The sequence below is a fragment of the Rhinatrema bivittatum genome, chromosome 3, assembly GCF_901001135.1.
Source record: "Rhinatrema bivittatum chromosome 3, aRhiBiv1.1, whole genome shotgun sequence".
NCBI lineage: Eukaryota > Metazoa > Chordata > Amphibia > Gymnophiona > Rhinatrematidae > Rhinatrema > Rhinatrema bivittatum.
The window spans coordinates 562,934,611-562,951,649 of NC_042617.1; the positions used below are offsets into that span (position 1 = coordinate 562,934,611).

Below are 17,039 nucleotides of genomic sequence, written 5' to 3' on the forward strand. Positions count from 1 at the left end.
CCTTGGCTCTGTAGGTGAAAACCAGTTCAGTTTGCAGTGTGCATGCTAAGAGGCGTTTGCAAATGCAGCCCTTCTGCCTCCACATGGACCTGCCTCCCGCTGAAACTTCAAGCAGCAGGGGGAATGCTCCTCTTCTATACCCTTTTTTGTTGTTTATTATCAAACGAATACTAAGATTAGGGTCCTTCCATAGCTTTTTATTCGGGGCTTGATTAGCTCTGGAAATGACTTCCGCTGCAGTCCTTTTGCTTGTCTGCAGCACAGCTAACGGGCAGACAAGGGACCCCCTAATGATGATTTGCTTAAAGGGACCCTGCTCTTATTAGTATGTCTGAGTGGAAATTCAGGGTCAGGGTCATCCCACTGTACCCATGCTAGGGTTTCTTCCATCCTCTTACTCCCTAAGGAATCTGGGAGACCCTTCCCTAAAGCAGCTTGTTATTCCTCTATTTAATCTCGCGGACTCCCCCCTATCTTCCTCCCCTCCCTAGCCTCCTTAAAATTTCCCTTAGGCTTAGAATCTGCTAATGTAATAGAATTTTTATTATAAATTGATTGTAATTCACCTTGAGATCAGCTTGGTTTAGGAGGGCTAGCAAATGTTTACAAATAATAATAAAAAATACATTGCTGAGTACTTCTAGGAGTACTATGGAAATGAATAGAAATAGTAGTGGTGTGTGTGTGTGTGTGTGTATACACATGCATGGGTGTATATCTAAAACTGATGTGTATATCTATGGGTGTGTATATAAAAATGCTTCTAATTATTTGCATCCTGCTAGACTTGATCTTCACGTACTCCTTTATCTCTTCCATCATTTTTTTTTTTTTTTTTTTTTAGTTATCTTTCCTCAATTATGTTATGATGTCCCTTCCCTTTGTGTCCCTAAGCTTTTATTTTGGAGAAATTCTGCACTCTGGATCCTGCCCCCTTCCAACAACTGCTGCCCTCCTCCCTCATTTCTGTTAAAATTGGCCTATCCAGTCTGCCCCCTTTCTAAAAGGCCACACTACAAGGGCATTTCCCAGCACAGAGTCCGGACTCCTGGGAAGACCTTGCTTCATATCCAGGTCTGTTTTTGTTGTCTTTCTCCTGGGCTTTCTGTCTTTCTGGATAGATGAGCATTCAAGTTCCCAATCCCTCCACACATCACACACACACACACACACATCACACACATCCACACACACACCCACCCACCCCTACACACACACACACATACCTTCCTAATTACCTACCAAAACGAATGAGGCTTGTGTCCTGAAAAGCCTGCCGCCTAGGGACCCAGCCACCACCACGCTGTCATAGGTGCATCTGTTTCTGGGGAGGCGTAGCCTGCTAGCTCTAAGCCAGCTATCCCATGGCCTGCAGTGTCGCTAGGTGTCAGGCTTTCAGGCTTCTATTCTGTTTTTCATGATTACTCAGTCACTTCAAAGCAGACCACAGTGTGGTTAACCCAGATGACAAGTATTAAGTGTGATTTACAGTGTAGAGACAGCACAGGATGCTCCATAATATGGCAGGTTTGCATCAGTGCTATTGATCAGAAAGAACATTGTTCAAATTCTTATTTTAAGGAAATCTAACCTCTCTGTTTCCCCAGAGTATCATAGTTTACAAAGAATATAATCCCTTAATTATCTGATTCTGTAAGGACAGGATCATATATTACAGCTGGTGCAGGTCAGCTGGTCAAGAAGCCATGCTTTCAGTATCAAAGTATTCCTTAATGTTTTGCAGACAGGAACAAAGCCAGCGCCAGAGATCTGGTACCCACCTTTCTAGTTGCTGGACCTTGTTTTGCTCAGTCTGAGGGCTGCCAGCTGTTGTTTCTGGCTTGTTGGTAGCTTTTTTTTTTTTTTTTTCCTGGTCAGATAAAGTGGGGCTACTGCTTCTCATTGCTCTGAACACGAGGATTAGAGTTTTGAATTTGATACGAAGACAGATTGGGAGCAAAGGTGGCGAGATCTCCTGTTTTCTGCTACCTGTGATTGCTCTGGCAGCAGCATTGTGGAGTTACCTGTAGTTCGTTGTCTTTTTAGGCATCCCAAAGAGATGGCATTAGGTTAGTCCAAGTGGGCGAACACTGTGCGTGACTCTTTTTTTTAAAAATGGGTTGGCCGTAGAGGAGACATAATTGCTTTTCTCTTCGGAGGTGTCAGATTGCTTTCTTGTTTTACTGCTGATACTTGGATCTCCATGGTCACACAGAGTCGAGGATGATTTCTAAGCTTATAACCTTGTTCTGTGGAAGCAGAGGCGGGGGGGGGGGGGACGGATGACATTATCTGGCTGTGGTGAATTGTTCACCCACAGGATCTCCGTTCTGTCCCGGTTTCTATGAGATCACCCATCCAGGTTGTTATTGCCTGGGGGCATTGATTGAGGAGCGCTGCTGTTCTCAGATGTTCAGTGTGGGCAGGAGGATCCCAATGTCATCAGCGTAAATGTATGCTTTTCATTCCAAATTTTCTTATGCTAGAATAATAATAGAACACATTTTCTTCGAGCAGGATTCCATATTCCAGACTGTTTTCTGAGTTCTCTCCGTAAGGGACGTTAAACAGTTTTCCGCATTTCTGTAATCCAGTCATGTTCCTTCACCACGTCCAGTCTTGCCATTGTAGGAAACAATCAGGCTAATGCAGGGGGTGTGAAACTGCACTTCTCAGAGGCTGCAAACCGGTCTCGTTATTAGGATGTCCCTATGAGATGTTTATGTGCACCACCTCAATTTATGCAGGTATCTCTCTTACCTGTTCGTTAGGAATAGCCTGGAAACTGGGCTGCTTTGCGGCCCTTGAGTATTGGTGTGTAAAGAGTAGGGATGCAGAGTCTTGCATCCCAGAAGCCAGATTTGCCTGTTGGAGGAGTGAATTTTCAAAGGGGTCTCACACGAGAAAATAAAATATACACGTGCAAATAGCATGCATGTGCAGACGTGCTATTTTATAAATACTGAGAGCATGCATGTATTTTTGGTTTTGCGCGTGCCTTTTACTGGGGTGAAAAAGACGGGGCAGTCGCGGATTTTTGATTTTGGTGCCCCTAGGTAATGATGCTGTCACCCCCTTTCATCCCTCTAATCCCGCTCCCCCCCCCCCCCCCCCCCCCCCCCCAGGTTGGACCTCAAGGAGCGGCAGGCCTAAGATACAGTTCCCTAGTTTTCTGTGGCAGCTCAGGGGCACATCCTGTGGCAAGCATTAAAAAATTCTGAAGCTAATTGGCAGATATTTCCATCTTTTACATTGTATTATAAAATAAAGTACCGTATTTTTCGCTCCGTAAGTCGCACTTTTTTCCCCCTAAAAGTGGGGGGAAAATGTCTGTGTGTCTTATGGAGTGAATATAACAACAACAAAAAATTAACTACAAACTCCCACTTTCCTGACCCCCCCCCCCCCCCAAGACTTGCCAAAAGTCCCTGGTGGTCCAGCAGGGGTCCCGGGAGCGGTTGGCTGCCAGTAATCAAAATGGCGCCGGTGGCCCTTTGCCCTTTCTATGTGACGGGGGCTACCGGTGCCATAGGTTGGCCCCTGTCACATGGTAGGAGCAATGGACGGCCCACGAATGGCGGTTGCGACGTTAATACGAGGGCTCACATACCTAGATGCGCCCGCCCTTAACAGCACGCCGCCAGGACGAAAACTCACCGTCCTTCGGTGTTGCACTGGCCTTCCTGGGCACGTCGGCTGTGGGCCTCTAGCGAGAGTGCGCCCCTACCCGACGTGCCCATGACAGCGTGGAAAGTCCATTGCTCCTACCATGTGATGGGGCTGACCAATGACACAGGTAGCCCCTGTCTCATAGAAAGGACAAAGGGTCACAGGTGCCATTTTGATTACTGGCAGCCGACGGCCCAAGAGCAGGAGATCACTCCCGGGACCCCCGCTGGACAACCAGGGACTTTTGGCAAGTCTTGGGGGGGGGGGGGGTGTCAGGAGGGTGGGGGGTTGTAGTTAATTAAATTTGAAGGGTTGGGATGGGGTTTTGTCTTTTTACTTTTTTTTTCCACGAAACAGAACGATAAAAGTTTTCTGATCTGGGGACCGAATGGACCGAAATGGCCCTCCCCAGACCTGAAAACGAAACGGGGACAAAAAGAATTGTATGCACACCCCTAATTTGCTCCATAAAATGCACAGACGCCTGGGAACAGAGCTGGTTTAGCACACAATTTTTCTTTTTTTTAATTTCCCCCCTCTGAATCCTAGGTGTGTCTTATGGAGCAAAAAACATGGTAGTTTTACACCCTAATTATTAATAGTATTTATTTAACTTTTATTGGGTGAAGAAAAGTGATATCAGGAATCAGTACAAGGAGGAAACCTCAGGAATGGGGAAAGGAAGGGAGGAGAATCAGTAATGGGGTGAGGAGAGAGGAGTGGGAAGGAAAAAGGACTAGGGGTGGGGAGGATGGGAGATGGGGAAGACAAGGGAAGGAGAGGGAGATTCTTGGATTGAGGAGGGAGAAGGAAGGGTTATGGAGTGGGTTCCAGGATCTGGGAAGAAGGGAGAGAGCGAGGTAAGAAGGAAGAGAGGTTCCAGGATCTGGGAGACTGAATCCAAGATCAAGGGAGAGAGGATGGGAATTGCAGTGGATGGGAAGGAAAAGAGATTATCATACCCCAGTCCCGCTCCTCCTCCTAGCCCCCTCTCTAACATCCCACTCAATATGACTCACACAAATACACACACGCACCCCTCCTCTCTCCGTGCATGAACACTGCCCACACACACACACACACCCCCTCCTCTCTCCATGCATGAACACTGCCCCCACACACACACACACCCCTCCTCTCTCCGTGCATGAACACTGCCCCCACACAAACACACACACGCACCCCTCCTCTCTCCATGCATGAACACTGCCCCCACACAAACACACACATGCACCCCTCCTCTCTCCATGCATGAACACTGCCCCCACACAAACACACACATGCACCCCTCCTCTCTCCATGCATGAACACTGCCCTCACACACACACACACACCCCTCCTCTCTCCGTGCATGAACACTGCCCTCACACACACACACACCCCTCCTCTCTCCGTGCATGAACACTGCCCCCACACAAACACACACACGCACCCCTCCTCTCTCCATGCATGAACACTGCCCCCACACAAACACACACACGCACCCCTCCTCTCTCCATGCATGAACACTGCCCTCACACAAACACACACACGCACCCCTCCTCTCTCCGTGCATGAACACTGCCCTCACACAAACACACACACGCACCCCTCCTCTCTCCGTGCATGAACACTGCCCCCACACAAACACACACACGCACCCCTCCTCTCTCCGTGCATGAACACTGCCCTCACACAAACACACACATGCACCCCTCTTCTCTCCGTGCATGAACACTGCCCTCACACAAACACACACATGCAAACGCACCCCTCTTCTCTCCGTGCATGAACACTGCCCTCACACAAACACACACATGCAAACGCACCCCTCCTCTCTCCGTGCATGAACACTGCCCTCACACAAACACACACAAACACGCACCCCTCCTCTCTCCGTGCATGAACACTGCCCTCACACAAACACACACACACACGCACCCCTCCTCTCTCCGTGCATGAACACTGCCCTCACACAAACACACACACACACGCACCCCTCCTCTCTCCGTGCATTAACACTGCCCTCACACAAACACACACACACACACGCACCCCTCCTCTCTCCGTGCATTAACACTGCCCTCACACAAACACACACACACACACGCACCCCTCCTCTCTCCGTGCATGAACACTGCCCTCACACAAACACACACACACACACCCCTCCTCTCTCCGTGCATGAACACTGCCCTCACACAAACACACACACACACACCCCTCCTCTCTCCGTGCATGAACACTGCCCTCACACAAACACACACACGCACACCCCTCCTCTCTCCGTGCATGAACACTGCCCTCACACAAACACACACACGCACCCCTCCTCTCTCCGTGCATGAACACTGCCCTCACACAAACACACACACGCACCCCTCCTCTCTCCATGCATGAACACTGCCCCCACACACACACACACGCACACGCACCCCTCCTCTCTCCATGCATGAACACTGCCCCCACACACACACACACGCACACGCACCCCTCCTCTCTCCATGCATGAACACTGCCCTCACACAAACACACACACGCACCCCTCCTCTCTCCATGCATGAACACTGCCCTCACACAAACACACACACGCACCCCTCCTCTCTCCGTGCATGAACACTGCCCCCACACAAACACACACATGCACCCCTCCTCTCTCCGTGCATGAACACTGCCCCCACACAAACACACACACACACACACACACCTCTCCTCTCTCCGTGCATGAACACTGCCCTCTACTCTTGTTCCCTTCTCCCTCACACACAGACATACACCTCCAGCCGATCCCCCCTTTGCTCTGTCTGCTGCAGGCTCTCCTGTTCCCTACATGCTGCATGGATCAGGAAGGAGAGGGCTTTTCTCTGCTGTGGGAGATTCAGCAAATCTGCAGCCAGCCTGCTGCCCTAGGCACAGACCTAGTGTGTGCCTGTTGACAAATCCCGGCCTGGTTTAGGGACGTTCCTGGGTGGGGTTAAGAAATGTGCATGGAGGTTGCTATTTTGTAAGAGATGTACATGCATATGTTACCGATCTTGTTCGTACTCCTTTTTACGCTTGCTAAGTCACTGGCACAGGTGAAATCGGACTTGCCTGCTGACTTCAGATTTTGGTTGGGAAGGTCTGGGTGAACTAGAGAAGGACTGGGAGAACTGGAGGTATCCGTGAACTAATGATCTCAAGCACACTGCCTCCACGTTTCCTACTGGGTGTTTCTTTGCATTGGAAATATTCACTTGTACTGAAACAGTTTATAAAACACTAGAATTAGTCTTTGCGTATCCATTTAAGCACACAAATGCTGTACCACAAGTAGGGTTGAAGGTTATCCTCTTAGAGACGAGGATGGACAGGATTTAGGTATCCATGCTCTCCATAATATTTTCTGCCAAGAGGTTCATACCCTGTCATTAGTCAGTTTCATATTCTGCTGCCATGCTCCTGTCCGCAAACCAAAAGCAAATAAAGCATCAGACTGCCCACAGGTACCCCAGTAAGAGTGACTGCATCATGCAGGGCAAGATGAACAGCCTTTGCGGAAATCCTTTATTACTTTTACGCTATTCTAGCTGCCTGCTGTCCTGAAGAAGGCATTGTCCACCCTAGTCCTCGGAGCTTGTTTCCCTCTCTTTGAGAAAGGAGGGCATAGCCAGATACTCTTGTGGCTGAAGCAAAAGAGTGAATAAATAATAGAAAGAGACCTTAAACCATTAGCACAGAGAGAGGCTGCCACAAGCCAGTCGGATTTCCAAGATATCCACAATGAATGTGCATGAGATGTGTTTAACCTTACACTGCTTCCATTGCATACAAATGCATCTCATGCATATTCATTTTGGATATTTTGAAAAAACTGACTGGCGTGCGGCGCTCGAGGACCGAAGCTGCTCACCCCTGTCTGGTAAAGAAAGTGACCCTGGATGCATTAATTTAGCACCAGGCCGATGGCTTGAGGGAACTTCGATGCTGGTTATAAAATCATGATTTTTCTCTTACATTTTGGTGTTGACATAAAGTGAAGTATTTGTAAATTGCGAGCACCTTATTTAAGATCAGCTTGAAAACTATTTAAAGCCGCTGCTGTTCATGAAATGTTAAGATCACATACTGTGATCATAAATTTGAAAAAAGGGTCCCAGTTTGGAGTCGGATCTTACATATAGTCATTCATTTGGGTGACGTTTATCTTGATCTGGTAGCAGATATCCTACAGACTCTGCTAGTGCATAGGCATGGATTTACTGCCAAGATTCACCCAGCAGCTCCTGAAGTGACCCATAACGCAACTTTGGGTTGGATATTGCGAAAGAATAGGTGTGTCTGTTTTCCATGTTCTCTGCCGTGCCAACCTGAACATCCTTCACACTGTTGCCTCCTTATAGAGTCGTCATCAGCCTTTTTATTAAGTTTTTCAAGGTTTTATTTTAGTTTTTCTCAGCCATTCTACCATTCTAAAGAGCTGCTCTCCTCTTGAACCCACCGTCTCTCTCAGCTGATTAGTTACTCAGCTCTTACAACACACTAAATCCTTGGAAACAGATGGTATTATTGTTTAGTTAAAATATATTGTTTTTTTAAGAGTTCAAAAGAAACAAGTACTCAGGAAAAATTAAGGTTAATATAGTGTTCTTCCTCATAACAATCAGCCAGAAACAGTGTACAGCTGATGAAATGGTCTTAGGAATCAAATGCAATGAGGATAACGTTCAGACAGCTCTGTGTGGCCCCATATACTCACGTGTGTGGCCCATATACAGCTTGGGGGGGTCAGGAGGCCCCCCCAAGCTGGCCAAAAGTGCCGTTTGGGTCCAACGAGGGGTCCGGGAGCGGAACCGGGGTGGACCACGTGACGTGGCGTCACGTGATTCCCCGCGCGTCCGCTCCCGGACCCTCACGGAACTTTTGGCCAGCTTGGGGAGTTTTGGTAAGTCTTGGGGGGGGGGGATTAAGGAGGGTGAGGGGTTTAAATTTTTATTTAGGATCAACAATCGCGATTTCCAATGTATTAACATAGCTATGTTGAATAAGTTGGAAATCCGATCGTTTTCGCCTCATCACTTTTTTAAGTTAAAAAAAAAAATTACGTTGCGTTTTACATATATGTTGAAAACGAATGCACACCCCTAATCAGGTACTCCTAGAATGTCTACCCCCAACCTACACACGTATATATGGTTCTGCGTGAATATCTGCAAGGCATTGAAAGCACATATTTCAGTGCACTGAAAGCGCGTACAGTTCCTATCTTATAAACATACAAGAATATATTTTGTGTGCTAAAAAATTGTGACTTGCTTGCATAAAACCCTGTTTACGTGCAGAAGTTGGTATACCCCCCCCCCCCAGTTCACCCAGACCTCCCACCCAATCAATAGTAAACAATAGACAAGTCTGATATCAATCACGCAAGATGATTGGCAAGCGCAAATTAGATGAATAAGTAGACAAATGCACACGTTTAAGTCTCTTATAGAATAGCAACTTGGCCCCGCCCCGGAATACTCCTAGACCGCCCCTTTTTTTCTCACGTAAGCATGCGCGTGAGACTGAAGATATGCACGTACATTTGGGGAATGTACAAGCTACTCTTATGCATATATGCTAATTTTGTGCACACAGATATTTTGATAATTCACTCATAATTTTAGGGCATTTCTTTTTTTTTTTCTTTGTCTTTTGTCTGTTTCAGCAATTTCCTCTGTCATCTGAACAGGCTGAGCCAGTGCTGATTTTATTTATTTATTTGTGTTTTTTTGGGTGATTTTCAACCAGGGCTAAAGCAGCATAGCAGTGATTTAATCCATTCTTCTGCAAAACTTCACCGATCACATCCAGACTTGGTGGGGTGGAGTTAGAATGTAGACTTGGCACATACCCTGTGTAAAATGACCTCACTCTGATAAGGATGAGGCCATTTACAATAGCCTCATGCTTATCAGATTTGAGAAACGCCAGAAAATCCATGCATAGGCCATGATGTTCACTTATTGTTACTTTTTGCATCTGTGGACTTCAGACCTTGCTTGTCTTAGAGAAATTGGCATAACTTAATTTACACGTCCTTTCCATAAATATTTTAAAGAACAGCATGCAGATACAAGACAATTAAAAACACCAAATGTAAAAAGTATAAATTCACAATTCAGAATAATAGTTATACTGCACTAAAGCCTATAGATGCAGGTGGGGAAGGTATATCCAGTTTGCCCAGATGACATGGAGCTGATTGCTAACCCTAGTCTTATTGCTGCTTGCATGAATTCTTCTGCTGTTGTTTTTTGTGGTAATTACAGAGGCGATAATACTTAACTTGGATGTTTACATGCATTACATGTAAAAATGTGCAAAACAGCATGCAATTATACAATCAATGTTTTTTTTAATATAGTTCTAGGAAGGTAATTTACACCTTGAGGAAAAAATAAAAGATCCTTGCAGCTAGGAAAAATGTGAGCTAGTTATAATGTAGCACTGCAAGAATTTGTGCGATATGGAGGACGCATTCTCAGAAATATTTGCTTTATTTCTGCCTAGAACATAAATCCAACATTTTTTTTTTTAATTCTTTATTTATTATTTTAATTTCAAATTTACAAAGAAATATTGAACAAAACAGAATATTAAACCAATATCTGTATCCTATTTTACAGGAAAAGGAGAAAACATATAAATTACAAAAAGGAAAATTTACCAGTTTAACTAAACAAATCCTGTAAAATACAGATTACAAAAATACTTCTAAACCAATGAAATTTACTCCCAGTTGTAATATATTTTACAAAGAAAATGGAGGCTGAGTTAAAGTACTAAGGAAATTACGGAGATAATATTATTAATTAAGGCGGATGCCTTAACTAAATAACAACTGTTTCTATTTTACTATGCCCTTCATAGCTACTCACTTATCTGTATAACACTTGTAGGAGATGATTCTGCTATTGGTGCTTCTATTATCGGTATATTAGATTGCTGTGCTTCCTAGAAGGGGAGGCGTGAAATCCCAGAGTGTGAAACATACCCGCTTTTGTTGTGTTGCAAGGATTCCCCTCCGACCCTGGATAAAATGGACAAAACAGTCTTGGCACAGAGAGTTTACAAGTCCCTCACTCTCCCTAGGGGCAAAGACACCCGGGGGGTATCCTTGGTGATGTCAGAAACATTCCTTCAGTTTTGTTCAGTCTCTTAGTTTTATTTCTTTGTACCTGGATCCCCAATGGGAGGAATCCTTCTGGAACAGCAGCTCCTAATGTTCCCTTCAAGTAGGAAGGGGCAGCCAAACACTTCCTACTGGGCCTCAAAACAATGTCTCTGCCCTTACTGCTTACTACTTACTGCTCCAGGGGATAAGCAGGAGCAAAACCAAGAGGACAAGACCAGAGACGCCACATTTCTTCAGACGAAATAAAAGAATATCGTAGTCCAGTGTGTCAGATGCTGATGAGACATAAAGTAACACAAGAATATAACTATTCTCACTACTAAGCCCTCTTTTGAAAGTATCTGAAAAAGAGACCAGAAGGGTCTCTGTGCTTAGAGACTTCCTAAAGCCAAACTGGCATGAATCCAAAATCTGATGTTTTCCCACAAAGTCAGATGACGTAACAAGAAGTTTAGTAAAAAAAATGGTCAAGAAGAGATGGGTCAGTAGTTTGACCTGTCACGTGGATTAAGACCACCCTTCTTCAGGAGTTGTTCCATCCTCCCTCAGGAGGACCTCCATCAGCCAACACCTTCTTTCAAAGATAAATGAATAATAGTTGCTAATGACACAGCGATGCTTTCTCTACAGCAGAGCTTTCCAAACTGTGTGTCGGGACACATTAGTGTGTCGCCTGCAGTGTGCAGGTGTGTCACGCAAGCCTGGTCAACTCTGATGCGAGTTTGGGCTTTTTTTTTTTCTGGAGATTCACTTTTTTTTTTTCAGTTTATGGGTTGCTTATTATTGGGTGATTTTTGCTGTCAATCGCGTTTTTTGGGGGGCTTGGTGGGTGGAACGAGCCCAGCCATCCTTGCATTGGCTGCTGCTGCCAATGAGGCCTGGCCATGAGGAGTACTGACTGCAAGCAGCAGTGTCTGGTGATCATGGAAGGGAGTGAAGCACTTAACTGGCAACAATCAAAAAGACGAGGTACATGAGTGTGGGGGCCAGACATGTGCTGGGGGGAGAGAGATGAGTGAGTGGGGGGCAAACGTGCTGGGGGGACAGACATGTGCTTGAGGGGGAGAGATATGAGTGTGTGGGGGCCAGACATGTGCTGGGGGGAGGAGAGAGATGAGTGTGTGGGGGACAGACAATTTGTTTTATTATTGTTTCTCATAAATTATAACAATAACATGAATCTTGGAATATATATTTTTAATATAAATTTAAGGTTTTCATGAGATAGGTTGTGTTGTGAAACATTTTATTTATGTATATATTTAAGGAAACATACATAAATTGTCGAAATATGTTTCGTTCGTTTAACCTTTAACCTCTGGTTTGCTAGTAGACTGAATTACCGTGTCGTGAAATTATGTTTGTCTAAAAAGTGTGTCACCAACATGAAAAGTTTGGAAAGCTCTGCTCTACAGGCTAGCAGAAAAGCAACACAACGTGTGTTTTTACTGCCCAGAAAGAGGAATTGATATTGCAAATAGCTTCATTCACCTCCTCAACAGAAACATGATCAAAAAATTCCCAGCAATCTGGTGGAGCTTGAGGCGAATCATCAAAACCAGGAAGGAACTGAACTTGGAATCCTGCCATTATGATTGATAAAGCAGATGCTGCTTGGGAAGACTTATTTTCAGCACTCCACATGGATCCAGGATCAACTTGCTTCCTGGAGAGGAATATCCAAATCTTGCAAATAGAAATAAGAATTTTCCCTCTCTGCTATAAATAAAACCATGACAAATCTTCCAAAACTTCCCAGAACTAAATTAGATAAATTTTGTTTTGTTTAGACTAAGAAAATCACTTTATCTTGCTAATAAAAGCACAACAAAAGGCTATGCTTGTTCCTGCGGCCAGAATAGAAAATAAGCAGAAAAGAGAGGTCTTTATTTCTCAGTCTGCAGTCAGCTGCAGATAAACCTCAGGACTACATCTCTGTATCTCCCCTCTCTCTGCCCAAACAAAGAACAGCCAGCCTTATACCCAATTAAGAAGGCTCGTTAGCATCGACCCCCTTGCCCCCCTCATTGGTTCCAAGTTGGGTATTGCCCACTCAAGTTCTGATGAAAGGATATTGGATAGGGACATGCATAATGAAGATGACCAATTGGTTTGTTCCCTAAAATATACATCACTGGCACCATCTATTTCGGTGGTCATTCATAAATACTGGCCAATCATTCAGTCAAAGACCCGTGATAGCCTACAAATGGGGTAAGAATGTTTGTGGTGATAGTACATTTTTGGCTACCTGAAATATCTATTCAATCTGCTGAAAACATTCTTTATGGCCACTGGCGTTGTGGCGGATGTTCTGCATGCCATCAGTCATTGACTGGTCCCTCTTGGTGTAATCATACAACAGGCAAAGTATATCCAGCATGTAGTTATTCAGACTGTTCTACATCAAACGTGATTTATCTTATTATCTGCCCTTGTGATAAGATATATGTCGGACGACCATCTCGCCCGATTCAGAAGTGCATTACTGAACATCGTAGTTGCATTACTACTAAGAAAATTCAAGCCCCGATAGTACATCATTGTATAACACTTGTCCATTCATTCAGTGACTTACAATGGCGAGTCATTGAAGTTTTTCGGGGCTCTGAATGTGGTGGAGATTTAGCCCGTTGTCTGAATTACCCTAAACACTGTAGAACCAGAGAGACTCAACCATGAAATTGATTGGTATTCTTTGATTTAAGTATTATAGTAATTCCATTCTCATTAGAGTCAGGCATCTGACAGCTGTTCTGCTGTGATGTCATTTGAATGACAGCTTCAATATTAGCATATAAACCGGTGCTTCAGAGCGCACGAACTCTGACATCACTTCCGGTATTTACAGCCATCCCGCCATTATGTCAGTAAGTCTCATTTTATGTTTTGCTGTGAGGATATTTCATTTGTCAATTCCAATTTAAAATAGCATTTCATAGAAAGTTACTCATAATAAAGTCTAATATCTTTCTTTCCAGTCCTATCCATTGGATGTCTGTGTAATCTAGCAAACAATACAGCACTGGCTTCCAGCTAGAGCACCCCCTTGTCTAGCAAAGGGAAATGTAAATAACATCACAGTTAACTGACAACTGTCGGCTTCAAAGGAATATTTGGCATTTGCCTTCTTCTGTAACCAACAAACATGCCGATATAGTACAGTGCGCTCCAGCAGAGCGCACTGTTAACCTGCGATTGAACACGCGGTTTTGACGCGCTAGCTTTACCCTTATTCAGTAAGGGGTAATAGCGCGTCGAAAACGTGCGTCCACCCCCCGAAACTAATAGCACCCGCAACATGCCAAATGCATGTTGATGGCCCTATTAGGTATTCTCGCGCGATTCAGTAAGTAAAATGTGCAGCCAAGCTGCATGTTTTAATTTCTGCCGGCACCGGGAAAGTGCACAGAAAAGCAGTTTTTACTGCTTTTCTGTACACCCTCCGACTTAATATCATGGCGATGTTAAGTCGAGGTTTCAAAAGTTTAAATTAAAAAAAAAATAAATTTTTAATTGGCCCGCGGTTCGAAAACCGGATGCTCAATTTTGCCGGCGTCCGGTTTCCGAACCCGTGGCTGTCAGCGGGCTCGAGAGCCGACGCCGGCAAAATTGAGCGTCGGCTGTCAAACTCGCTGACAGCCGCCGCTGCTGTCAAAAAAGAGGCGCTAGGGACGCGCTAGTGTCCCTAGCGCCTCTTTTTACCGCAGGCCCTAACTTGAATAATTTTTTTTTAATGAATCGCGTGCACAGGAGAGTGGGCGCTCGCCCGCTCTCCCACGAACTTTACTGTATCGGCCTGACAGTGACCAGGGGTTATTTCCTTTGAGATTTAGTTCACCTTAGACTGGCAGGGAAAGTAACAATTTAATAAACCACTGGCTTACAAGTATTTTTAATTTGTTCAGGGATTTTTAAATTGTATACATGCTCTACCATATTGGAACCTTCTTACTGTAGGATGCCAAATATTTGCCGCAATAATATTTTTCCTTACATCATCCGGATTGATGAAGTCTTCTCTGTTTTGCTGTGTAAACCTTAGCTCCGTTTCTTCTATTTTGACAAATTCTGAGGGATATCAACATTTATGTAGGGAAATAAAATCTTCAGAGGACAAAACTAGATATTCTCCAAGCCAGCCTGAATACACTTTTATTGCAGCATGAGGGGAGGAAAAAAAAAAAGGTTCTGTGCGCTGAATATCCTCCGGAATAATCTATTTTATGCGGCTCAGTGATTTTATGGAATTGAGCCCTATGTGTTCTCCTAAAATATGTTGCTTGAGAAAATGTGCTAATGATGTGCTTGGTCTGCTCCTTTGTATTCCCCAGCCTCTGCCATGAGATCGACACTTTAATTCTAATGCTTAGAGAGTTTTGTTTTTTTTTTTGTAAGAGCCTCTTTTTAAAAGAAAACAGATACTTTTATTTCATTTTCTTATTCGAAGGCAGGGGGGAGAGGGAGTTGATTTTCAAATAGTCCGTGTGGCTGCTGTTTTTAACTCGCATGCTTTACCCAGATTTTCAAAGGGAAGCCACGTATTGTTCACCCATTAAATCCCTCTTGCCTTTTTTTGGGGGGCAGGCAGCTGAGGTGGAGGGAGGGGAGAATAGCACGTGCAAGGTCATGTACATGTGCCCCGCCCCTGAACTAAACTTGCCCAAGGGATTGTCCCTGTTTTAATGCTGGTTAAAAAAAATAAATAAATAAAATAAAGCGTGCATGTTGTGCACCTGTAGCTGTATTTGAGAAGAGGAATTTTCAGCCAGGCCTATTTCCCTGTGTTAAATTAAATGCCTGTGAAAATCACCCTCGGGATGCACAACAATTGAGGCCGGGACTGGAACCGTGCATGTTTTGCTGGCTGAACTTTGTGCTGGTGGTGAGCCTTTGTTTCCTGTTTGTAGGTGTGAAGCTCAGTAGCCTGCTGGGTAAGAAAGGAAACTTGGAGAAACTCCAGAGTTACTGGGATGTAGGATTTTTCCTGGGGGCTAGCGTTCTGGCCAATGACCACACAAAAGTGCTCCAGGCTTCAGAGAAGCTCTTTAAATTAAAGACACCGGCATGGTAAGTGGAGGCAATTCATCCTTTAAAGTGTTTGTGTGCTTGGTACTGACCAGATTTGTTCCCCTCTGAAAATCAAATAAAATATAAAAATCAAACAGAATCTTACTCCCTCTTGTCTGCATGGTTTAAATGCTATCTTATCAGACAAGTGTTGGAAGGAATGTAATTTGGCAGATAACTTTTCTCCTGCATGGCCTATTTGCCCTAAGTTTAGTTCCTTTGGGGGAATGCGCTTAAAGCTTCTGTTTTTCAGTTTTAACCAATAATCGCCAATAAAGAACCCCCGATGCCCAAAGGTTCATTCTGTTTAATTGTTAAACGCTGAAAGACACCCTCCTTTTGACTTCTCTTCCATCTGTTGAGATCTCGCCCACCGGCTCTGCTGCTGAATCTTCTCTGTAGCTCCTTGCGGCTCTATGAGTTTAAGCTGTGCAGGTGCTCACGCTCCTGTGCGTTCTCCTGAGAAGAAAACCGCGCAGGCGTAAGAACCCCCCTGCATGACTTCAACCTTTACAGAACTGCATGGAGAGCCGCAGAGAAGGCCCAACAGAGCTGGCAGCCCGTGTCGGTGAGACCCTGATTACTGGGAGAGGAGAATCAAGAATAAGAAGGCTGGTGGCTTGGTCAGAGAGAAGAGCTGTGTCAGGGGCAGCAGGAACAGGACAGTGAGTGAGAGCGAAATGGGGGAAGAGTTAAAATAATACATTTTTAATGTAAATCAGAGAAAAAGTAAAATGATAAAACTCTTGAGTTTTTGATTATCTGAAACTCAAAAAAAAGCCAGAAGTTCTAGGTGTACAAAAGCAAAGATACAAAACCGTGGGTGGAAAAATATTTAGAAAACCTGGGTGCCAGCTAAAATTATTGGGAGCCGCTGAGGAGGGAGGGGGGACGGACTGTGTTTTCCTGGTTTGCTTTCCAGCTCATTTTTTTTTTTTGTTTTATTTTTAAACTTTTCTGTTTTATTTCTATATTTCAAATTCCTTTATTTAAAATAGCTTGCATCCCGCTTGAACATCTATTCTAAGCACATAATAAAACCTAGACATTATCATATTATGCATAACATATAAATATTACAACCAATTAGCGAGAAAAACAAATCTGCAGAATACACAAATCACAGCAAAACAAATATTCAAAGCCCAATAAAACAGCATAG

The 17,039-nt window shown here is 44.5% G+C and overlaps 1 protein-coding gene across 1 annotated transcript in view; it reads left to right on the plus strand.

Annotated features, from left to right (window-relative positions):
* MAP3K5 (mitogen-activated protein kinase kinase kinase 5) overlaps nucleotides 1–17,039 on the plus strand; it is a 375,637-nt gene that overhangs the window by 205,609 nt on the left and 152,989 nt on the right. The window contains exon 10 of the mRNA XM_029596916.1: nucleotides 15,718–15,877. Within this exon, the coding sequence (XP_029452776.1) occupies nucleotides 15,718–15,877 (160 nt within the window). The remainder of the gene's footprint in view (nucleotides 1–15,717; nucleotides 15,878–17,039) is intronic.